Source organism: Talpa occidentalis, unplaced genomic scaffold (genome assembly GCF_014898055.3).
Source record: "Talpa occidentalis isolate TD23 unplaced genomic scaffold, MPIMG_talOcc4v2.1, whole genome shotgun sequence".
NCBI lineage: Eukaryota > Metazoa > Chordata > Mammalia > Eulipotyphla > Talpidae > Talpa > Talpa occidentalis.
In genome coordinates this window covers 145,305,981-145,330,752 of record NW_026555331.1, presented here as the reverse complement: position 1 = coordinate 145,330,752, position 24,772 = coordinate 145,305,981, and the positions used below count along the sequence as shown (strand labels likewise).

At 47.0% G+C, this 24,772-nt stretch overlaps 2 protein-coding genes across 7 annotated transcripts in view; both read left to right on the top strand.

The window, feature by feature from the left end:
• ATP6V0A4 (ATPase H+ transporting V0 subunit a4) overlaps positions 1-17,106 on the top strand; it is a 46,911-nt gene extending 29,805 nt beyond the window's left edge. For all 5 annotated transcript variants that reach the window (XM_037514190.2, XM_037514199.2, XM_037514206.2 and 2 more), the window contains exons 16-21: positions 1,619-1,835; positions 5,017-5,118; positions 10,112-10,240; positions 12,719-12,836; positions 14,981-15,152; positions 16,668-17,106. In XM_037514190.2, the coding sequence (XP_037370087.1) occupies positions 1,619-1,835; positions 5,017-5,118; positions 10,112-10,240; positions 12,719-12,836; positions 14,981-15,152; positions 16,668-16,761 (832 nt within the window). In that variant the 3' untranslated portion in view covers positions 16,762-17,106. The remainder of the gene's footprint in view (positions 1-1,618; positions 1,836-5,016; positions 5,119-10,111; positions 10,241-12,718; positions 12,837-14,980; positions 15,153-16,667) is intronic.
• A 1,319-nt stretch (positions 17,107-18,425) lies between these two features.
• The window catches only part of SVOPL (SVOP like), a 59,585-nt gene continuing 53,238 nt past the window's right edge, over positions 18,426-24,772 (top strand). The window contains exon 1 of one of the 2 annotated variants that reach the window (XM_037514115.2): positions 18,426-18,771. The gene's annotated coding sequence lies outside the window, so the exon portion shown is untranslated. Of the gene's footprint in view, positions 18,772-19,966; positions 20,260-24,772 lie in introns of those variants that run through there. The other variant, XM_037514125.2, reaches the window with a different exon arrangement.

The following is a 24,772-nucleotide window of genomic DNA, read 5'->3' as shown; positions in this document are numbered from 1 at the left end:
TGAGCAGGGCAGCTTCAGGTATTCCTGACACTTCACCTTGGTGCCCAGGAGCACGCGAGGTCACCCAGGTGCCCCCGGGTCCAGGAGACCAGTCTAGAATCAGAACTACCGGTTCTGACTCGCAGTAGCTGTGCGATCACAGATATGTGCCCAACACCTCTGAGACTTCCCTGCCACAGGCTGGGATGCGACAGGTGGGACGGCTCAGGTTATTGTATAGTAGCCGACAACCCCAGGCTTAGTGGCTCAAGATCCTAACACTGTGTGTGGCGACTCCCTGGAACCTCTCCCCTGCCATCCCTGCACGGGCAGCCAGCATCTAAGCACGTTCCCGGCCCTGGCAGGAGAGGGAATGTGACATGAGACTCTCAAGCTTCCGCCCAAAGGGACAAATCCACCTTCTGTGCCCACGTCATTGGCCAGAGCTAGTTCCACGGTGGCCCCCAACCTGAAAGTGCAAGAATTACAATTCTGCTTGAGAACTGGAAATGCTGAGGGAGTAAACTGATGACAAGCCCTCTGGTGCTGTTGCTGCTAAAAGATGGGAATTGAATGATGATCAACTGGAAAGTACTTTCTGGATGAGGCTTTTGGGGGCTGTCCTCTCCCATCTCTAGCCATGCTGCTTTATCCTGGGCTCTCCCTCTGCCCTCAGATAACTCTTGCAAGAACAAAGGGTGTAGGGGCCTCCCTGGTGGCGTGACACAGGGGTTAAAGTCTCAGAGCTATCAAGCTGTCACCAGCCACTGCAGCACGAGTTTGATCCCCGGCCAGGGAGCTTCCCACATGGCACAGCGGACCTCTCCCCTGTTCCCCTCAGCAGTGTATTTCAGTAGATCTGCCTATTCTACTCCCCACTCTCTCTGATGAATTCTCTCACCCCCCACACCTCTGGCCTACACCCCAGTTCTTGTATGCATAAATAAATAAATCTTTAAAAAAACAAAAACAAAGAGTGTGGGGTCCCAACAGACATTTCAACTCGGGCACCCCCCGTGAGCCTGAGGGAAAGTATCTTAGAGCAGGAGTGGGTGGACTACCTGCATCAGGAGCCAGAGAGTGAGTGTTTTAGGTTTAGCAGGCCAGTCTCTGCTGGAACTTCTCAGGTCTGGGGTTGAAGCAGGAAGGCATTTGTAGCCAACACATAAACGAGCACTAAAACTTGATTTATGAACCCTGAAATTTGAATTTCATGTAATTTTCATGTGGCATAAAATATTGTTATTCTTTTGATTACCCTCAGTCCCTAGCCATTTAGAAATATAAAAACCAACTTTAATCTGCCGACTGTACCAAAACGGTCTGGACATAACTGGGCCTGAGCTCCTTTGCTGGCGGAGCTCTGCAAGGAGTCCTTTGGTGAAGGGAGGAGAAAAGTTGCCTGAGATTTCTGTGCCTTTGAGTCTGTCCCTATGAGCCGGGCCTGCAAGTGAGACTGGAGGCCTGTCACCCGCTCTACCTGGGCCTGATCTGGGCATGACCTTGCTTTAGACTTTGCCCCTCTGCCCTGCTTTTTGCCGAGTTCTTTGTGCTAAAGCTCCTTGCTGCTTGCTGGGAAATGGCTATGAAACAATTAGTTGCTTTCTGCCTTATATGTGTGTCCATTTTCCACCTCCAGATACTTCAGGAAAATTCTTAACATCCTTCTGCAATTTATCCCTGAAATGATTTTTATCCTGTGCCTGTTTGGATACCTGGTTTTCATGATCATCTTCAAATGGTGCCACTATGATGTCCATGCGTCCCAGCACGCCCCCAGCATCCTCATCCACTTCATCAACATGTTTCTGTTTAACTACAGCGACTCTTCCAATGCACCTCTGTATAAACACCAGGTATTTATGTGTTTTTCTCTTTTATGCATTTGATTCTGTCCAATCTCTCTCATCTTTTTGGGTGTTGCAGAAAGTGGGCACTTGCAAGGTTGAGCTGTCTTAGCACCCAGAAAGCTCTTTAAATTTCAATGAATGTGCAGGTGTCAAGGCAGCTCTTGCCACCCCCATGTGGATGATACACAGGGGTCATGCCTGGGATGGAAAATGACTTGTTCATGGTGTGGAAAGAAAAATATAATCCTTCCCAACGATTGACTTGAAACTGTAAATGTTCTAAGTACCCTTGATGATTTTTTTCTGAATGTAAACTCTAGTTAAGGTTCACAAGAAAGAAAATTGAAATAGTTTAAAAATGAACAATGATGTAAAATATATATAAATAAGAAAAGGAAAAAATTAAATTAAAAAAGAAAGAAAGAAAATTAAAATAGAATTAAGAAGGAGCCCCTCTGCTCACACAGCTGGTGGATTCTAGAAAATTATGGGCCATGCTCACCCCTCCCGTGAGCCTCTTGGAGATGCTTTTTCTTTTCTTTTTGACTCTTCCATGGACAGTCCATCCCGGCAGCTGCTTCATTCTGACTTTCCATTTCTTTCTCCCTCACTACCCACATCATATTTTATTTTTTTTAAGTATAAATGATCACAGGAGCTGGATATAAAAATAACTCAGTGGGTGATTCTTGGGTAATACAAATAGTTCTCTCCTTTGGCCTCTCCTGCCCAATGCTTGACCTGATAATATTGTTTGAAGTAATTTTCACAAAAAGAAGGCCCCTTCAATGGGTTCTGGTTCCTCTGGATCACACTCAAGGGCTCATTTCCAGTGCCAGGTGACCCTTTGGGGCCCCTGGGCCCCACCCTGGGTGTCCTAGTTAAGTCACGTTGCTTCTCTGGCCAAGCACATCCTCATGGCCAAGCACATCCTCATGGCTTTGTTTTTATTTTCCGTAGACATACCAGTGTTTTATTTATTTATTTATTTACTTACTTACTTGTTCCAGTTTTATTAGGAAATTATTGACCTACATGACTAAGTTTCAGGATTACCGCATGATGGTTTGATTTACAGAGATTATGAAATGTTGACCACAGTGGGTTCCACTGACATCATGCTCTCACGTACAGACAATGAAAGGGAGAAAGAAGAAAGAAAATGTTCCCTTGTGATGAGGATTCTTAGGATTTAGTCTCCAACAGCCTTCCTACCTACTGGGCAGCAGCGCCAGCCCTCACCCCTCACCCCCTCCCACATCCCTCCTTCCTGATAACCGGAAGTTTGCCCACTTCCTTCAACCCCGTCTTCCACTGCCCTTGCCTTTGAGATCTTTTTCTATGAGTTTGCTCTTTGTTTTGTTAGATTCCACATATAAAAGAGACCACACTGTGCTTGTCTTTCCCTGACTTGTTTCATTAGTGTAATAAAGGTGCGTATGGTGGGATTCTCCCTCATCCTAGTGTTCTCCTCTACAGAAGCAGCAAAACAATAAGGGAAAAAATGCCCGTGACAGAGTTTTCATCAAGAATGATGGTAGATAATCGCCAGAGCAGATGCACCCTCTGAAAGGTGCTTCCCTCCTCTTTGTCACCACATTTTTGTTATATGTCAGCATGACCATGAACACCTCCCGACCGTGAACATCGAATGAATGTGACTGGTTCACTTGCTGAATGCTGGTGTCTCAATGAGCGTTTACTTCAAGTTCCCAAACAAGTCTTCTCTTGTAGGCAGAGGACCCAGAATCACCACATATTTCATGTGCTCCCTCTTGTCATGAGGCTGAAAGCCTGGAATAAGCACTGAACACTGAGTGAATGGCTTGTCCAGTTCTTCCCATTCACACACTTGATGGAGTTGGCTGCCTTCCCTGGGGCCTGTTAGAAGATTCATTATCTTGACACATTATGGAGTTTCCAAAACTTCATCTTGGGGTCATGCAGCTGGAAGACGATGCCAGTTAATAAACACAGCCCCATCCCACTGCCTGGCTGACTGAGGGCTAGTTTTGAGTATCAACGGAGAGCAGCTCTCTCTCTCTCTCCCTCTCTCTCTCTCTCTCTCTCTCTCTCTCTCTTTCTCTCTCTCTCTCTGTCTGTCTGTCTGTCTGTCTCTGTCTCCAGTTACTCTGCATCTCATGAGGAGGAAAAAGCCTCACATATAAATGGGCAGCAGGAAGTGAGGCAGCTTTGTGCTCAGGGAACCAGGGCCAACACACTGTGTGTCCCTGCAGCTCCTCCCTCTCAAACTTGTGAAGTGGAGAAAGGCAGAAGATAGAGCAGCCGAGACATTGCCAGCACATCAGGGAAATCTCGTTACCATCGAGATGATGAATACTCGTGAAGACCGAAGGAATGTTTTCCTTTCACTGCGGGCATCCAGTTTCCACTCCTTCCCCACAGCTGTGGCCAGGCCCTTGCGTTCTCCTGACAACAGCAGGGCTGGCCGTTCTTCAAAGCTGGTGACCAGGTGCAAAATATGTAGTGGGGGCATGAGGATGGCGGAACAGATAAAGTGCGGTGACTCGAGGGTTTCAATAGAGCTTAAGACCACACACACCTCAGTGCAAAGTGAATTGTGGGAGAAAGAGCAGAAGACAGTTCAGCTAGATCCCTGGAGCCTGTTCGGGAGCTTCCCTGCAGCAAGAGTCTGAAAGTCAGCTGGAGATTGTCAGAGATTTTTGTTTTTTAAGAGAGAGCTGAAATCAGTAGCTAGTATTGGAAATGTACAATTACTGATGGAAATAATGTTTGTCACTTCAAGTGACCCAAGTACTTCTGGTTGATCCTGAAGTCGTGGGGCCAACCACGCTTTCCATTGAGGGCCAGGGAGATACTGCCCCCACGGGACAGTGTTAAAGGGACAAGTGCCATCATGATGTGGCTCACAGTCACGACCTGTTCAAAAGCCTGGGTACCTATGGTGTGGGTGTCCAGGAAGGAGCTGCTTAGAGAGTAGGGAATGAAGAGCTTCCAGTGCCCATCCCATTTGGACACTGGCCCCAGTGGGCGGCCATATCTCTCTCTGCAGCTCCAAGACAGGAAGGTGAATGGATTCACAGCAATGCTTTAGAGCTTTCAAAATACAGTACAAGTGAAACGAGTCATGTTTAGCATCTTTGCATCTAAAATACTCAGCGTGGTCAGCTTAAAATGATTGGATACTATCACTTTGGTCTTGCAGCAAGAAGTCCAGAGTTTCTTTGTCATTATGGCTTTGATTTCTGTGCCATGGATGCTTTTGATTAAGCCATTTATTCTTAGAGCCAATCATCGGAAATCCCAGGTAAGGACCGTTCATTGTGATTCATTCATTGTGGGTTCAGTTCACTCATTGGAAACTGGAGTGTGGGATTTAGACATAATGCTGAGCCTACTAGGAACTGAGGGGCAGTGGTGAGGGGTGAAGAAACGGAATCCTCAGGGTGCCTTTATTTCCAGCATAATCTATTAGGGCAAGCATGTTTAATCTTAGATCCTGCCACATCTGCTTGGGCTGTGCGTGTGCTGAGACTAGTGGCAGTTAGTGACTTACACGGGCCTGAACACGATTGTTTTTGCTAGCTGAAAATAAGTATTTTACTATGGTATTAATTTGTGAATATCAAATGTTGTTCTTATCAGGATTCTAAACTGTGAGCTTTTACTACATTCTATAAATATTTACTAGATTGTGTGAGAGGAGGGAGTAGTAAACACATTCAAATAAGTCCTTATTTATTTGTGATTGTTCCCCCTGTGACCAAACACCAGTTCCAGCCCACTTCCTTCTTTTGTCTAAACTGCTCCTGAGCCTCAGATTTATTCAGGCAGTGAAGGAGAGTTTGCTATCAGTTTAAGTCAAATAGGATTTAGGAAGTTGAACCAGCCAGGGGCCATCAGAGTGTTGAAATAACAGTGCTGCTGGAGATGATCAGTGTCTGCTTTCACCATGAGCTCAAGAGATTAAGTGGAATGTGCTGAGATCACGGATATTTCAAGTGGTTGTAGGTATTTCCAGATTGAATCCTATTTTTTGAAAATCTTTGTTGGAGGTTGACCCAGAGGACAGCAGGTTCAGAGCCCCGACGTGATGAGACTGGAGTGCGGGTGTACATCCCTAGGTGGCGCCCTCTCCCCGTTGTGCCTGCTGCTCTCATGCTCCATTTCCGGCCCCTACCGTTCCAAAGCCTGAGTTATAATTGCTAAATACACAGGAAGGCAAAGCGAAGAAAACTTGCTTATTGTTGGTTAATTGGTGGGAAAACGATATAGTAAAGTTGGGGTGACCGGGGGTTTCAAAGGAAGATGGTAAATACTGATCTGTAGGAATGAATGCAGAATTCTTTCCTGAACACAACCTGTCTGTAATTCAAGGCTGGGTGACTGCTGATTCACCTGAGCCCCAGGATTCTAAAACAACAGTTTGTCTTGTTCCTTGCTCTGCAAGAGTAGTTTATTTATTTTTATTTTTTTTAAAAATATTTATTTAATACATACAGGAACTGGGGTACAGGCCAGAGTTATGGGGGCGGTGATGAGGGGATTCACCAGAGACAGAGTGGGGAGCAGAACAGGCAGATCTACTGAAATACATTGCCAACGGGAGCAACTGGCAAGTCAGGAGAGGTCTGCTGCTCCACATGGATTGCTCCCTGGGCTGGCTGGGGATCGAACTTGTGCTGCAGTGGCTGCGGATAGCTTCATAGGTTGTCTTAACCCCTCTTGCCACCAGGGAGGGCCTGCAAGAGTAGTTTAAATGGCTCCTGATCTCTTCCTTCCTCCCCTGTCCCCATCATGGCTTGTACCAGAGGGAGGGGAGTCGCCATTTTGGATGGTACTTCTAAACTCATTTGGGTGACAGGAGCTCCAAAGACGGCTTGGAGGCCTCTCTCCTGGGCCCTTGAGATGCCCAGCTCCTTGTTTGGCTCCTTGGGCTGCTGATTTTAAGGCTCTGGTAGGTTCTTTCCATGTTGGAAACATTTCCTCCCATCTCCATCCACGAGATGATTCTGTATAGCATTATTTATACCTCACACCCATTTCCCAGCCCCACAGTGGGAACTTTGAAAGACTAGATATAGAAATTATAAAGACTTTTGTTCTGAGGGCCTCAGGGGCTAAGAAAAGAGGTCCATATAGTCAGGTTCCTCTACACCCCTATAACCCTGGGCCCCTGTGGATGCTATTTGGAAACCCCTTTGGGAAGTCGTGGGGTACACATCTTCCCTGCAGCACCTGGGTCTCCCACATCTGCTACCCCTTTGACTTGCTGTTACGAGTCCAGGTCGCCTGTCTCTCCGTCTCCAGTCCCTGTGAAGTGACTGCCTTTCTACTTAAAATCCTCACGCTTCCATGTGCATTCTTAATGGTGAAGGTGGTTGTGCAATGACACGCAGGAAAGGTGCAGAATAAGGGGCACATGAGTGAGGTGTCATGATGTGAGTACAACCCTATGACCAGCCTCAGCTCAAGACATAGGACACCTTCAGATCTCGAGACCCTCGAAGACCCCTCTCGTTCCATTCACCCCGAGAACAAGCCTCATCCTGACTCCTAACACCAGAGGACTGTTTGCCTGTCCTTGAACTTTATGTAAATGGAACCATGTATTATGCCCACTTTTGTATCTGGCTTCCTTCATTCGGTATTGTAGTTGAGTGTGTGTGTGTGTGTGTGTGTGTGTGTGTGTGATGGAGGGAGGGAGAATTCCCTTGCATGAATACACAGTTGAGCTAATCACTCACATATTGACAGTTATCTGGCTTGTTTCCAGTTTTAGTAATTACAGACAGTGCTGCTATAAACATCCTGGTGTCTTTTGGCACATGTGTTTCGAGAAAGTAGCAGGTAATTTAAAATTAATGACTGTTTTATTTTATAGAGCACCCAGGTCAAGTATTGTTTTGTTGCTGTGGTTGCTTAAAAAATTTCTAATAAAGCGTTTATTTCTTCCTTTTTGTAACTGAAGTAACATTGCATTATGACATTTGCATAAGCTTCGGTGTGCATTGTTGAGAACCAACACGTGTGCATTTAGTAGAATTTACATTAAGGTCACAGCTAAACATTCATTTTGTCCTTCACCATACAGTTGTCATGGCAAGATGTTTAATAAAGGGACTGCAAAGTATATTTTGACTGGGAAGAGTCAGTAAGATTCAATGTCCATGCTCAGCCTTCCTCAAAATTATTTATGTTCATTTGAATCACATCTAGAAGAATGCCCTGGAGAAGCTTGAGTTTAGGGATGGAAATGGAGAAACTGGCTTCTCTTTCTTTGGCATTTTCTTCCTTAAGTTGACAGATAAATTGGATTTCAAGAAGACAAAGTAGTGTTAACTGGAGCTATATCCCTCCCATGGGGCAAGGAACCATGGGATTGGTGGGGGGACTTACCTGGAGCTCCCCTTGGGAACTGCCATTCTGGAATTCCTGTCCAGATCGACTTGAGCCCACTTGCGGTCCCTCCAAAGGGCCAGACACACCATTGGCACAGTGGCCAGTAGACCATGGCATGGCCCAAGGGGGGCTGTTTGTGGGGAGTGTGGGTAGAGTGTGGATATTGTGGGCTGGAGTGTCCACACTGGGCTCCCGAGGCTGGGATGCTGGGGATGGCACCAGAGGCGAGAAGGAAAGTGTGGCATCCTCTGTGGTCCAGGGCCGGCTTGCCACACCCTGGCATGGGGCTCCGAATTAGAACTTGGCCTTCCAAGTTCTTATGAGGATTTATTTATCAAGATGGGAGACTAGAATATGTTTTATTTAGGAGTTTTTTTGGCTCACTTTATAACTTTTAAATATTTAAACATACAGTGGTTAGCTTTCAATTTCTACCTTTTCCCAAGGCCCAGCAAATATTAGGGGCAAACCTGCTCAAAGGAGACAGGTAAAGATGCTTTAATGACTAACCCGCAATACCCTCCCATGAAATCATTCTGGAACAGCTTTCACATCAGTTTCACAGTGATTGGAAGAGACATCCTATTTAAATTCAAGTATAAAACCAAGCCAAACTGAGTGAAGACACATCTAGATTTTTTTTTCCCCTTCAATTTTTTTTCTTATTTATTTTTATAAAGTGATCATTTCATTTTAAAAAGTATATTTGTGCTGGAAAAGTCTGTCTTAGCCCATTTGGGCCGCTGTAACAAAATACCACAGACTGGGGGGGGGCTGATAAAGAACAGAAATGGCACCCAAGTCTGGAGGCCTGAAGTCCAAGATCAACAGCCCCCTCCTGGGTCCTGCTCAGGCCTACTAGCTGTGTCTGCACAGGCGGAGGGGCCGAGAGAGCTTTCTGGAGCCTCTGTCTCAGGGCACCCTTGGAGTCCCACCCCCATGACCTGGGCCCCTGCTCTCAGCATGTCCTCTGTGTTTACATATTGGTAACGATGTAACTCTGGTTTCCAGCACTGTCCATGCTCCGGAAGCACAGGTGCCCCCTCTTCAGGCATGTAGCATCATCTTTGGGGGTTAGGATTTCAACATAGGAATATTTGGCCGACACAGATCCAGACCATCTCAGTTGCTAGTTCTTCTACTTAACCGTGCCCCCAGAAATCTGAGTGTTCCGCTTACAGAGCCGTATTGAAGCCACCGCTGATGTTATGACAGTATTTTTTTTTTTTTTTTTAACAACAGACAGGTCCTCTTGTACATACATTGTCTGGAGGTAAAGCCTGGTGTGCCTGATGCCTTCGGGGGCACCACGGAGATGAGCGCAGGCCCCAGAATCAGACTGTCGGGTTTGAATCTCTGCTCTGCCACTGACCGGCCACACCAGCTGTGGGGTGTTGGGCCCAGTTCTTAACCTTTCTGTGCTGTAGCTTAAGTCTCTGTAAAGTGGGGTGATAATTGTGTTTACATAAAGATTGTCACAAAGGCTCCTTGAGGTCATATAGAGTTCAGAATAGTGTTTGGTCCATGGTTGCTATTTATTTATTTTAAGATTTTTTATTTCTTTATGCATACAAGAACTGGGGTGCAGGCCAAAGGTGGGGAGGTGTGAGAGGAGTCACCAGAGACAGAGTTGGGAACAGAACAGGCAGACGAACCGAAATACACTGCTGAGGGGAGCAGCGGGCAAAACAAGAGAGGTCTGCTATGCCATGTGGGTAGCTCCCTGGCCAGGGCTTGAACTTATGCTGCAGTAGCTGCCAAAAGCTTGAAAGTGCTGAGACTTAACCCCTTGTACAACCAGGGAGGCCACCTATGGCTGCTATTTAATGGAAGCCTTTATTTGACATACATTGTTACAGTTCTAAGGGCAAACCTCGCTCTTCATTTCTTCCCTACAGCAGCAGGCATCCATGATCCAAGAAAATGCCATCGAAGACACTGAAGGGGAAAACTCCACCCTCTATGTGAGCTCTGGGCCGAAGGCAGCTGCAAGCGCCCACGGGACCCAGGACGACCATGAAGAAGAGGTACCTGGGACTCTATACCGAAGCCTTCCCAGCTTGTACAGATTCTAGAAGCAGGATGGAGTCGGGGGAGATGGTGGGACGGGACACCAGCCCATCAGAATAGATTTAAGTGGCAGTGTCGGGAGGACCCAGCTGGTGGCAGCCCTATAATTGCTGTGTCTTGGGAAGTTGGGGATCCCTCAGGGAAGGGGGAGCACCTCTGAGGATCAGAACAATGGCTACTTACCACCTAATCTGGGAGAATTTTAATATTTTAGCCCAGGTGTTACCCCATCTGCGAGTATGAGGAGACTCAGTTTCCCATCTAGTGACAAAGGAGACCCTAAATCTCAGCTGCACCCCTAAAGTCAGCCTCATTTAGTTTGCTCTTTCCCATCATGGCTGACTTGGTCTCCTTGTTCTATGTGTGAGCCCCAGCTCTGCCTTGATTCGGTTGACTTATCTTTGTAACGTGATCTGTCTCTCCTGTGAATTCACGAATTGTTTGATTCTCTCATCCCTTCCCGCCCCTTTCTGGCCAAGGACAGCTACGCCCCCTCAGGAATGTGGGCCTGTTTTCCCAGACCAGCCAGCTGGCTGTTTGTGTACCGTGAGTGAAGTCACCCACAATCCTGAACCCAGGCGGGGGTTTTTACTGGAACCCTATACTAATTCTGCAGAGAGGCCTGAGAACAGCTCTTGTCAGCTCCTGTTGTGTGTTAGGTACTAAAAATATATTCATTTGCCTTAGGATGGTTAATCAGACTAGTGCAAAATATGAATCATGAATTCCCCTCCCTCAAGATTCCAGGTAGAGAGTAACCCATAGTGGTGGTCATTGATATTACTCAGTCTGTCAGGCCTGCTGGAATGTTTTAGAATCCAGCCCACACATCTGATCCATCAGGTCCCAGCCTGTCCAGAGCAACACCTTCATGTTTTCTTCTGTGCCCTCAGCATACACCCAGTCAGACTTCACCTGCCTCCTGCTCTGTGACCCGGCTGTCCTTGGTGGGACTGCCGCTGGCCCAGGTACAACCCTGTCAGCCTCTCATCATGAGGCAAACAGGCCTCACCCTCAGACTCCCCCCTTAGAGCTCCCCTTCAGGGTTCCCTCCCACTATGTTCCTCAGAAATTACCTGAACTCAAGGGGAAGGCCAGAGTTCTCTAGTCTGCCAAGCCCATCTGACACTCTGACGCAAGCCACACAAGTTTGGGGGACCCCCGGGACCACCCTCATACTTCAGGGCAGCTGGTAACAAATTCAGGGTACCCCTCAGACCCCAGACTCCCAGTTCAATCATTTGTAGAAAATGCTTCCCAGAACTGTGACCAGTGCTGTGCTTACAATGACAAAGTTATTGTAGCAAAAGCGTGCTTGCCTCTTTTGGGGTTCAAATGAATGTTTTTCCATCTTTAATACTTGCTGAGGTGTCCCAAATAGACCGCACTACATGGAGATAGTTTAAATGGAACGAAGAAAGATTGTGCCCTGGACAAGCTTTTCCTGTGTTGCAGTTTCTGAACAATGGCAACTAGGCATTTTCCACCAATTTAATTTAGTATGAGGTAATTTAACTTTTATGACCAACCATAAAACTTTAAGCATAAAACTTAAGAGGTTTTTCATGACATGGTTGTCTTGGCCCCAAAGCCTGGGTAATGTTAGGATCTAACAAAAGGACATTTCCATGAAGCCGGGAGGCAGCTTAGAAGCAATGACACCCAATCAGAGGGCAGACAAAGAGGCACACAGACAGGATGGGATACTGGGAGAGTTCCAGATCGAAGCTTCTGTGAGCTTCTGTGAGCTCAGAATGTATCACTCTCCCAGCGCGGATGTGTGGCAATGCACACAGAGTGCTGCTGGGCTTCAGTGCCCAAAGTTTACTGGGGTCACATTATGTGGGCAGGTTATTATTTGACCTGATTTTTACCTGGGTATTTGCACCCCATCTCTGACTCCCCCTGGAGCGAGGGTCCAAGTGTCAGCACCTCCTGGTCTTTCTGGTGACCAGCTCTTATATCACTCTGGGGTGCTCACTCTGAGTGAGTCACTTCATTGGCATAAAGTGGCAGGTGTGTCCGAGTGGCCCACCATAAGGAATAGACTTTTTTTGGTAGAAGAACTGAGGTGCAGGCCAGAGGTGTGGGGGGTGAGAGGAGTCACCAGAGACAGAGTGGGGAGCAAAACAGGCAGATTTACTGAAATACACTGCTGAGGGGAACAGCAGGGAGACAGGAGAGGTCTGCTGTGCCATGTGGGTAGCTCCCTGGCCAGGGATGGAACTGGTGCTAAGGAGGCCGCGGACAGCTTCACGGTGCTGAGACTTAACCGCTTGCACCACCAGGGAGGCCCTTGCATTCACTTTCTACAAGCACATGAATCTCTGTTTTCATACTTCAGCTGGAAACGTCTTCCTAGCAGAGCCACGGCGTGTCCTCTGTGCTATGTGTAGAGAGTACTCGGTGAAGTAAAGCAAAGTCCTCTCTTTCAGTTCAACTTTGGAGACGTCTTTGTGCATCAGGCCATCCACACGATCGAGTACTGCCTGGGCTGCATCTCAAACACAGCCTCCTACCTCCGGCTCTGGGCCCTCAGCCTGGCCCATGCACGTGAGTGAGCCCCGGGGGCCTGGTGGACTCTGTCCTGGGGGGTCAGGGGAGTCTCTGGGCTGTTTCTGGTGTGTTCCCCTGGAGAATGGCTCTACTTTCCCCGGAAGGGGTGACGTTGGTCGGGCGTCTGACCACATCGCTGGGGTTCACTCTCAGCATTGCTTCCCTGTTGCTGCTCTAACAAAAAAGTACAGATTTGCGGGCCTCTCCGGTGGTGCAGCGGGTTGCGCGCAGCGCTGTGGAGCTGTCTGTAGCCTCTGCAGCGCGGGTTCGATTCCTGGCTGGCCAGGGAGAAACCCACGTGGCGCAGCAGACCTCTTCTGCCTTGCCCGCTGCTCCCCTCAGCAGTGTCTTCAGTCCATCTGTCTGTTCTGTTCCCCGCTCTGTCTCTGGTGAATCCTCTCACCCTCCTGAGCCTCTGACCTATACCCGAGCTCTTGTGTAAATACGGATTTGCGATCTTACAGTTCTGGAGGCCAGTAGTCCTGAAACCAAGGTGTCAGCAGGATCTTGTTCCTTCCGGGAGCTCTGGGGAGAATCCGTTCCCTGCCTTTTCTGGCTTTTAGTGGCCGCCCGTATCCCTGGCTGTGGCCCCATCACGCCTGCTGCGTCTGTTGTCAGACATCTTGACTCAGCCTCCCCTGCCCTCTGCTTCCAAGGGCCCAGTTACGCCGCACAAGCTCTAACTCGGCAGTCTGCAGTTAACCCCATCTGCAGAAAGACGGCCACATGTGACCTCCAGTGGCTTCTCAGGATTAGGACATCTTCAGAGGGGAGGGTGTCACTCTTCAAGCTGTCACACCCTCCTAGAAGGTGCTGGCCTTTGGAGAGGGCTGCCTTGAGTGCAAGCCTTGGAGGAGGGGCCCAATTGGCTGCCCACAGAGCTGACCCAGAGGCAGAGTTCACCACTTTGGTCCACTCACCACCCTCCAGGGTCAGGCCGGGGCCAGGAATACAATTTTGATAAAAGAGTCGAGCCCCAGGGTTGACTTAGGCAGGAATCCAACTTACTTTGAAGACCCCTCTTGACCTTGACCAGCTTCTCCAGTCTTGTCTCTTCGTATGTCCTTCATCGCCAACTCCCTGCACCCTCACCCATTTCACTGGCAGGGACCACGAGGAACTGCCCTGGAAGATTCCCCACTCTGGGCTCCTGAATGCGTTTGGCCTGCAGCTCCCTTGCCTGAAATATCCCTCCCTGTCCCTGCCCGGTTCCTAATTCCTCCTTCAGAGCTCAGGCAGAGGCCGTCTCCCCTGGAAATCTTCCTCCCTGGCCCCCAGTCAGGCAGGTGCCCTTCGTCTGGGTTCTGGGGAAGCTGTCCCAGCACCGATTGCAATTCTGTCCCGGTGAGCCTGTCTCCCATGAGACTGTGCCCTCCCGCAGGGAAAGGACCTGGCCTTTTATCTCTGCATCCCCAGAGCAAAGCATAATGCCAGGAACAGAGAAGCCAGTCTGAGGTGAGGTGTGCTCAAAGGATAGAAACCAAAACGATGAAAATGCCTGATCATCGATTTACAGCAGAAACTCGAATGCTTAGCATCAGTGTGGTCTCTAGTGCTCGTTTCCTTACGCAAATTCCCTTCTGGTTCCCTCCCTTCTCTATGTGCTTAGATGCTTAGATCTGTGTGTTGGCCAGAGGTGTGGGGAGGGTGAGGGGCTTCACCAGAGTGGGGAACAGAACAGGCAGACGGACTGAAATACACTGCTGAGGGGAGCAGCGGGCGAGATAGGAGAGGTCTGCTGCGCCATGTGGGTAACTCCCTGACTGGGGATCGAACTCGTGCTGCAGTGGCTGCCGAGACTTAACCCCTTGTGCTACCAGGGAGTCCCTGTGTTCTGCTTCTTTGTCGTAACATTATGTCACTAGGATTTACCCGCCTTGCCACTGGTAGCTACTTTGCTCCCTGTCATTGGTGAATAATATACCACCGATGACAAATACACCGCGCATTTGTCCCCTGGGTGGGAACTCCTCTGTTGTGAGCAAAGCTGCTGTGCTCGATGACACGAAGGAGCCGGAGGGGCCCATGCCCTGTCCCCCGCCATGGTGGGAGCTGCCGGGTCACCGTGCGTGCCGGTCTGGGCAAATCATCTCCCTTTGCGGATAACCCGTGCTGGCGGGCGTTTCTCTCACACCCTGCAGAGCTGTCCGAGGTGCTCTGGACCATGGTGATGAGCATCGGCTTCCGCATAAAGGGCTGGGGAGGACTCGTCGGCGTCTTCATCATCTTTGCCTGTTTTGCTGTCCTGACGGTCGCCATCCTGCTCATCATGGAGGGCCTCTCCGCGTTCCTGCACGCCCTGCGCCTGCACTGGTAAGGGCGGCCTCCTGCAGGGGCTCGCGTGAGCTGGGGCAGGTGGACGGGGCAGGCCTGGGGGCAAAGCCTGGTGCTCTGCCGTGTGACGGCAGCCGGTTCCGCACCTTTTGGGAACCTTCATTGTCTGTTGGTGTAAAACTAACTACACACGCACAGCGCGTCCTCAAATAACATTTTTTCCTTCAATGCATTTCACTCTAACCTGGTAAGAAAACCCTCCCCCTTCGACAAAGTGACATTATCCGAGGACGTGGTTTCGTTAAATGTTGCTTTGCTTACAGGTAAAGTTTCTTTCTTTTTAAAAGTTACTGTTTTTTAGGAAACGTTGGTTTACAACACCGTGGATGATTGAGGGGTGTGGGGTCACACCTCTGCAGATGGATGTGACCCCACTACTCTCCCTTAGATGACAGTTCTCTGCACTGCCCCGGGCTGTTGAGTGGGGACTTGCCGAGCACACATGGCTGACCCATAATGACCCGTAATGAAATGCTGTTCCGTTTCCTTCTCTCGAAAATGTTCTCTTGTCATGACCACGGACGCCTGCCCGTGTCGCTGGATGACAGATCTGGGGGAGGCTCCCACAGGGAGCGCTGAGCCAACCTGGCACGTCTGACCCTCGCAGCCGAGTGTGGGCATCAGCCACCAGCAGGGCGGCCCAGCCCTGCACAGAGTGGGAGCAGAAGGGGGCTCCTGCAGGAGGAGGGGCCCTCGGGCACCCTTCACAGCTCACGTGTGTCCCAAGCTACCGGCCATCACTGCCAAATATATTAACTGAAATGTTTGTTAAAATTTCCTTTTTTGTCCCAAATCACATTCAGCGAGAATGGCGAGCGTGTGCCGCAGCCACAGTCCGCGTTCAGCCTCCGCTGACGTTCTCTGCGCCCCCGTGGCCGCAGTTCTGAAAGGGCTTCTCACATTTCAGGCTTGAGGGGGTGACGGTGTCCCTGGCGCGGGTGGCAGAGTCAGTTCCCCCAGGTCATTAAGGACATGGACTCGGTCACATACGCAAACGCAAACGATCACACGCAGCGTCTGTTCTGTGGCCTAGAAAACTGGCATTCAAGCTTCCGGTGGATAACCCCGAAACTTACCATCAGGATGGAGAGGAGACACCCCGTCTGACCTCAGGCTCTCCTCTCACTGCTGCTCAGCAGGCCAAGCTGCGCAGCGAGGGTGTCCTGTGGGGGAGGGCTGGGTGCTATGCTGTGTTTGTGGGGTCACCAGCAGAAACCTGATGGAAGTGGGGTGGGGAAGCAGTCAGCAGGAGGAGAGAGTTTTGGGGGAAAAATCTAGGGATTTTCATAGCAGCTGGCCCTCTTGGCGGCTCCCTGCTGCCCTTCCTGACCTTGTGCTTGAACTGAAGTCAATGAAGCCACAAATGAAGCCGAAGGATCAGCTTCTGCACCCCCCAGCCCCCCAGCCCCCCGCAAACCCGCCAGCCTCCAGCCTCTGTGCTTAACCCCCTTTTGTGTGTGTATTTAACCCCCCTTTTCTTGCCCCCAACGACAGGGTGGAGTTCCAGAACAAGTTCTACACGGGGGCTGGTTACAAGTTTGCTCCATTCTCCTTTAAGCACATCCTGGAGGGGACCGCCGAGGAGTAGCCATGGCCGCAGCGGCCGCCTGGTCCCTGTGCCAAAGACAGAAGTTTGCTCTGGTCTTCAAGTCCCCTGGGCAAGGCGTCAGTGGGATGATTGTTCTTGGCCAACTGCAGGCAGGAAGCGTGTGTTTATAGTAAGCCTTGGGATTTGATGGGACGTACCCGAGCCTTGGGGGAGCCACCGCGCTGGCCAGTGACTTCAATCTGCGGGGATCTTGGTTGTCAAACACAAAATGATTGCGAGATGGGCGGGGGGTTGCTGGACTGATGTTTCCTTGCACTGTTTTAAGTATTATTTTTAAGAAAATAAACTTCTGGCAATTCGTTTTTTTTCTTTATGATGTCGTCATTCAAGATTATTCTGTAAAATTTAGCCTGGATAGCTAGAGGGCAAAGCTAAACAATAGAGTCATACAAACTAATCTCAGAGAAGATTATGGTTATTCTATTTCTTCATTTCCTCCTTCCTCAAACACCTTTTCTTCTGGTCTGGGGCTAAACCTTATAGGATTAGGGACTTTCTCATGAATTTTTACTCCAGATAAGGAAGAGTGAATAATGGGCCGTGGTGGGGGGCCAGGCCCAGTGGGGTGCCCTGAGGTAAGTCCTCTGGAATGAAGTGTGGCAACGTGACATCACCACGACTTTGTTTACTCTCAAGGTGCTTTATGCTGCAGTGACTGGAACAGGCTGTGTAGACTTGAGCGGCTTCTGGAAAAATGGCCCCAAAATTGGGCCTTTGTGAAGCGCCCACCAGTCTGTCTACCCTTGTGTTCTCTGGGTTATTTGGCCCCAAAGTCATTTCTTAAGGCACCTGGATTGACAAACTGCTAAAAGCCAGGTACAGAATATTATTTGTTCCATCATCTATTTTGTCTGAATGACCTTTATCTAGGTTAATTATAATTATAATTTCCATGGCAACTATCCTGGTAGAATTCATATTCTACGTAGGTGTATGGTTTAACAGCTTAGGAAGCACTCTCACATAGAATCTGGGGCTAAATAACATTCCAGAAGAGCTGACCAAGTTCAAAGTCACTTTCTGGACAGGTGTCTTTTTTTGAGCCTTCACCTGATGGAGGAAGCTTCCAGGTCTCCTCCCATATCATTGTCACGCTTTGTCCTGCAGTATAAGACACGGTTAAATGCTCAGCACTCATTTAGTGATTAAAACAGGTGGAGCCTGAGGTGATTGTTGGAGTCAGAAGCTCTCTGCCCTTGAGTTTAAACCCACACTTGGGCAGGTGTGTCCTCGGCCACGAAATGGGGTTGCTCCCCTTGTTGCCAAAGTGGTAAGAGTGATCACCCCTCTGGATTGTGAGAAAGGGGATTCTAAAGCCCCTGGCAAGGATGAGGGCCTCAGTGCCCGGAACCAGGTGAGCTGACTTTATAGGATTAGACACTTTCTCATGAATTTATAGAAATTCTCATGAGCAGACCAAGGTGTGGTGTGAGTGCTGCGTCTGGGCCCACCATAAATCCTAAGTGCCCCAGGCCCCTGCACAGTTTCCAGGCTCTCAGGTGCTACTGCCCTTCTCCGCAACTCTCTAAACTTAGTGTTTCAGTGGGTGCTGGACTGTTGTTCTGTTGTTCTAAAGTGACAGTTATGATAAAATGTTTCAAAGGGCAACACTTCCCTTTACTGGTGCTGGGAACTTACTCTGGCAGAAGTCCCCGACCTTCCTGAGAACAACATCAATTTCCTCCAAGGTTTGGCAACCTCTTTTTGTCCCAAGGAGAGATGGGAATTCCCCTTTAAAAAGGGATCGAGTGAAAGGCTGCTGAGAAGGAGGTGTGACCCAAGTGTCACTCACTTGCCGGGGATGCAAGGTGTTTTCTTAAGGAATCCTGTTCTCAGAACTGAGCTGCAAGCCAAGAAGATCTGACACCAGGCTTCTTGGGAAGGAAAGTTCAGAAGCGCCAGAAAATCCAATCTCTGTGTGAGGCTTGGCTGTGACAAGGAGGAGCAGGAGAGTCGGCACCTGGGGAGCTTTCCAAGAAACAGACAGAGGTAAGACACTCCTGGGGACATGTGGATATGAATTTTTTTTTCCTGCTGGGGGGTGTGAGGGGGGTTGAGGATCTGACCATTCATGCTTGGTCGGAAGCAAATACCGTATGAAAGAGTCACTCTTTTTATTGATATTTCAAAACAAATCACGTCATACAACACAAAATTCAGTTTTAAAAGTGCTCCAGTGGCTCAGTTATTTTGGCTAAAAAATTCAGTGTAGCAAAATGCAGCAGAGTAAAAGGTCCAGCCATCCCTTAGAATTTGTTTGAATGATGCTCAGACTCCATTTGAGCCTTTGAGTGTGCTAGTAAAGTCCCAGTTCAGTTCTTACCAGGTTTTTTGAAGGTCGGTCATGGGTTACTTTCCAATTGTTGTTTTTAAGGAATTGATGGTGAAGGATGTGAAGATTCTTCACCATGTTATTTTCTACTTTTTTTTTTAAGTCTGTCTGATTGTCCATCTGTCTACTCATCCACCATCCATCCATGCACCTGTCCCCTTCTTACAATAGAAGGGTTTAGAAGGGTTTGGGAACAAAAGAACAGATGTGCAACTCAGCTTCTTCCCATCTTACAGTTGGGATTACAAACTATCAGAAATATTCCTTATTTCCATCTCTGAAACATTTTGTCCCTCGCGAAAATTTTCATGAATTTTTTGCCTGAAACTACAAATACTAAGGGAATAGTTTCCATATCTGTTAACTCTGAGTTAGTGTTTGAATGTTCTCTTAGTGACTTGACTTGTGAACCCCTTTACAGATAGAAATGCCAGACCTGATAATCTCCAGCAACACCTCTCAGCCCCCGTGCAACATGCCCACCATGGCGATTCTGTTGTTCAAGACCCTGCATGACCTGTCAGGGCAGGAACGAGAACTTTCTGTTGTAGGGACCCTTGTCCATGTGTTTCTTCCACCCCAAAGCAACTTCTGACAGCAGACTGCCTGTGTGCTTGCTTTGCAGTGGGTACTGTGCCAATTATACAAATATTATTTCACTCAACCTTTTTAACACACTTGAAATTTATAATTTATCGGTTGACAGTCACACTTACTGTTTGGTTGAAATGTCTAGATTGTTTACAGTGGACCACAACCAGTCAGGAGCTACTTTGTTCCATTTCACCTCCCATCACTTCACTTAACTGGCTTTAAAAAAAAAAAAAAATTACAAGTAACAGAGACCAGAAACAACATTGTTTTAAACAAGAGCGAGCTTTGTTTTCTTTCCCGTGTAAGTTGGTGGTAAGCAAGCAAGCCAAGGCCAGGAAAGCGCCATGTCATCAGACTCTGTAGCTTGTGCTGCTGATTTAGCCCAATGTTTCTATCTTTCCACCTTGACTTTTACATCGTGACACAAGATGCCTGCAGAAGAATCAGCCATTGAGTTCTCCATGGCGGAGGGGGGAGGCAGAGAAGGGCTTTCCCAGAAGCTCCCCCCAACAACCTCCACCTGCATTCCCGTGGCCACCGACCTCAGCAAGGTACAAGGCAGGGCTTGTTACTTCGAAGGCATCCAGCTACTTCTCTCACAGGTGGTGGGCTTTATTTTAATTTTCAGATAAGGAAACTGAGAAGAAAAAAGTTTAATCTTAGTCTCACTTTCACTACTGACTTCCTTTTCTCCCACTCTCTCCCCGCTTCCTCTCACCTGCTCGCCTTCCTCTTTATGTTTGCTCCTGAGCAGGTATACAGTGATACCGGAAATGGTTCATTTCTGCAACTTTATCAGTTATTATGGAAGTGAACAATTTTCCTGTTCTGTTACAATTTATATGTGTGAATTACCTGTTAATATAATCTTTCCATTAGCCTATGAGGATCTTATTTTTTTCTTTTAATTTGTGGTTTATAGCTGTTATAAACATTTACTAGATATATGTGTGCTTTTTCTTATTTTTTAATTTTGGAAATTGTGATCAAATACACATGACAAAATCCACTATTGTAGCATTTTTTTAAAATTTTTATTCCATACCTTTTTTTAATTTTTGTTTTCAAGCTAGGTTGAACTCTTCTCAAGTTTTTCTTACACTTTTTTTTTTTAAAAAGAGTGAAGAGCATTTTCCTGCAAACTTTTAACTTTCATATACCAGCTTATTACTGAATTGGAGAAAGGTTAGCACTGAACACAAGCTCATCTGAAACCAGCCGGGACAAGTACTGGAACTGAATTCACTTATTGTCACTTCCTTTTATTTTTTTAAAAATAGGTATCCTAGATCTATTTCTTTTAGATTTCTTTTATTTATTTATGCATACAAGAGCTGGGGTACAGGCCAGAGATGCGGGGGTTGAGAGGATTCACCAGAGACAGAGTGGGGAGCAGAACAGGCGGATCTGCTGAAATACACTGCTGAGGGGAGCAGCAGGTGAGCCAGGAGAGGTCTGCTGCACCATGTGGGTAGCTCCCTGGCCGGGGATCGAACACATGCTACAGTGGCTGGTGACAGCTTGAGAGTGCTGAGGCTTAACCCCTCCACCACCAGATAGTCCTCTATATCTCTTTTTCCAATGGTATCATTTTTTTTTTTTTTGCGGTGACATTGCCTTCCAACACGACAATCTTCAAGTGAGTCATTCAGTGGTCAGCTGTTCCTCATAGCTGCTCTGTGTTGAGGCACCACCATTGCGCTCAGGGCTCGTCCATCCTGGACCACCTCGTGGACTTCTGGACAGTGTCCAGGCTGACCCAGTAGCCATGGCCTGTCACATAGGGCAGGAGAGGGCGCGTGACCTGGGACAGTGACCTGCCAGCAGCCTGAGCACATGTCAACGGCACATGGCTTCCAAAAAATTTTTTATGGTAAAAGAAGTAGACTTTCTAAAAATTCAAACAACCAGGAAACTAGATAAAGAAAGAAAGAAAGAAAAAAGCTGAAATTCTGTCTGCCACCAGTAATTCCATCCTCTTTTTCTCTTGACCAACTCCTACTCATCCTTCACGTCTGCTTAGTTTACACTTGTCTGCGGAAGCCTGTCAGGTGTCAGGAGGCAGAGGTGAGGTTGCCCTTTGATTACCAGAGCAACCTCCGCTTGGTCCTTGTTCATCCCTGAATACTTGTCTTTACCCCCATTAGCTGTAAGTTCTCTGGAGACAGAAACCCTTGTAGATTTTACTGACTCGTATATATTATACTGACTCGTATAAAGAGAAAACGCTATTTCAGACAACCCGAAACCTCTGTGTAGGTATTTGCTTAAATAAAATTTTACAAATTGGGGTCATTATAAACATTACATATATACCTTTTGGAAAATGCTTTTCAACACCAAGCAGTCTGTCACTTAAGAGCCTTTATTCTGGTACAGGAATACAAGTATCCCCCATTTTCTGAAAGTTCACATTCTATCACTTGGCTTTTATGAAATACCTACATTTGCACCTGTGTTCACTAGCCAAAATAAACCCAAAGAGGATTTCTGCTTTCAGGACAAAAGGTGAAAGGTTTTGCATTTTTTTTCTTGCAGCCATTAGAGAGTCAGTATTAGAGCAGCCATTAGAGAGACTGCTGTACCCCAGCAGTCACCCCATCATGCTCTTCCCTAGGAAATGCTTTATACAGCCTATGTATTTGTTATATTATCCCTTCTTTTACTGTATGATAGTGTTATTTTATGTTTTATGTGCTCTTTAGATGATTCATTATGTTGCTCTTGACATCTGTGAGTGGAAAAAAATTTTCCACATAAATTAACAGCAATTGTGTCTTTACTTTATGTCTTTCTGACTTTTTGACTTAGGAAAGGTTTCATAGGAACACTCTCCTTTCGGATAGTGGGGGAACCTATATCTTAATCTTCTGGGCCATTTTTCTACTGGTGCTTATTTAGGTTGTACCCAATTCTTTTGTGGGGGCTTCCCAGGGGGTGCTAGCTCGGGAGACTTGTATCAGAATAACCTGTTCAACGTTTTCAGGTTCCAGCTCTCCTTCACAGTTCATCCCTCTTGAGGTTGAGAATCTGCTAAGAAAGGAGGAATATGAAGTTTGGGGCAGTGATGTTCTTGTAAAAGCTTAATAACAAGTTGGGGGAAAGGTGCCTTGATTTACAGTGTTTGCCTGTTTCTGTGGTGTCAATATTCCCACAATGCTGATTTAAAATGACCAGGGTGATGCTATTGAATGCTAAATTGGCAAGAGATGTGCACAATTAGCTCTAAAATGCTGGAGGGAGCTGGCTCAGCATACTGCGGACACACCGTCAGGTCCCTTGGGGCTAGGTTTGTTTTTTTTTTTAAAAAGAGTTATTTATTTATGCATACAAGAGCTGGGGTGTAGGCCAGAGGTGTGTGTGTGTGTGTGTGTGTGTGTGTGTAGGGAGGTGGTGTGTGTGTGAAAGGACTCCCTGGAGACAGAGTGGGGAGCAGAACAGGCAGGTTGACTGAAATACACTGCTGAGGGGAGCAGCAAACAAGGCAGGAGAGGTCTGCTGTGCCATATGGGTCAGCTTCCTGCCTGGGGATCAAAGTTAAGCTGCAGTGGCCACGAATAGTTTCATAGTGCTGAGACTTAGCCCCTTGTGCCACCAGGGAGGCCCTGGGCTATATTTTTTCATTGTATATTAACTTGTTCCCTTGCACCTATATTCTGAGTTATGCATTTGCTCCATAGGTAGGCACTGTAATTGAATTTTCAAGTATTTATGTAAAATAGAAAATGAGCAGTTGGGGGGCTTGCATTTTTATTTTACATAAATGTTATGATGTAATTGTTGTTCTCTTCTTTTTTGCTATTCTCTCAATTATTTTGGTAATTATGGACAGCACACTTAAAGCGCAGAGAGATATGGGGCCTACATAGCTCTCCATCTTTCCTCATTCATTTCTACCTCTCGCCTTTGTCTTGTTTGATTTTACAGTCTCATTGCCAAGAGTATTGCTATTTTCATTCAGTTCTAAAGCCACAATCAAGTCTGTGTGTTTTATTCAAATACTGACCCTAAAGCTACAAATGAATAAACAGCTTTTTATTATGATCATGTAAGCATTGCTCATTTTATGGCTCAAGGTAGTAGGTAAGGGTTACATTTGTTTCTCTGGAGGTCCAATGTCATGGGCCAACCGAATGTCACGGCCAAAAGGAATTCTGTTTTCTTTATCTCACCAGTTGCCAAAAAACATGCCATGTTTAAGTTTTCTCCATACAATGGAAATGAAGTAATAAAAGATTTCTTCTCGAGAAAAACGTGAAATCATAAAAGTGACTCTCCCTGTGAAGGATCAGCCATAATTCAAGAGAAACTCTGAAGCTATTATCTTGTGCCTAGTACTGCCAGCCAGGTCTGTGATCAACCACTTCTCTTAGATGATAAGAGAAAGGAGGTTGGTTGGGATATTTATGACACACAGAGCTACCCAATCCCGTTACAGTGCAAATAGTTAATGTCAAATTAAGACTCATCTGGCCCAATTGTAAGTGGCAGATTTCCTACTTTTTTTCATTGCCGTTCAACACAGAAAGACGTACTGGAGATTGTTTTATTACCCTTCTAAAACATAAGCCTTTATGATTGTTAAAATTAGAAAACATGATTGAATTGTTACGAGAAGTCATAGACTTCACTAGGGAAAGAGATTATATGTTGATTGAAGATTGAACTCATTGTTAAGCCTTTTAGTTGTAACTGAACTTAAGATGAACTTACTGGGTTTTTTTAAAAAATTTTTTCTCATCAAACTAAGTGGTTTTGTTCTCTACAAATGCTCAGAATCATTTTAATCATTTATGCTGTGAAGACTTGCATTTGTTTTTTTTTTAAAGGGGCTACAATTTACAAACAATAAAAACCATTTAATGTATTATTATTTTTAATTAAAAAATTATTGTGGTAATGTTGGTTTACAACATTGTTTGATTTTGGAAGTATAGGCTCTCCCTTCGGGTGTTGTTACCATAGTGCTCTCACCGCCAAAGCACCAACAGTCCACCCCTTTGTCTGTCATAGTCATTCCCCACTCTTAGATAAGAGAAAGGAGGTTCTTCTTGCCTCTCCCCT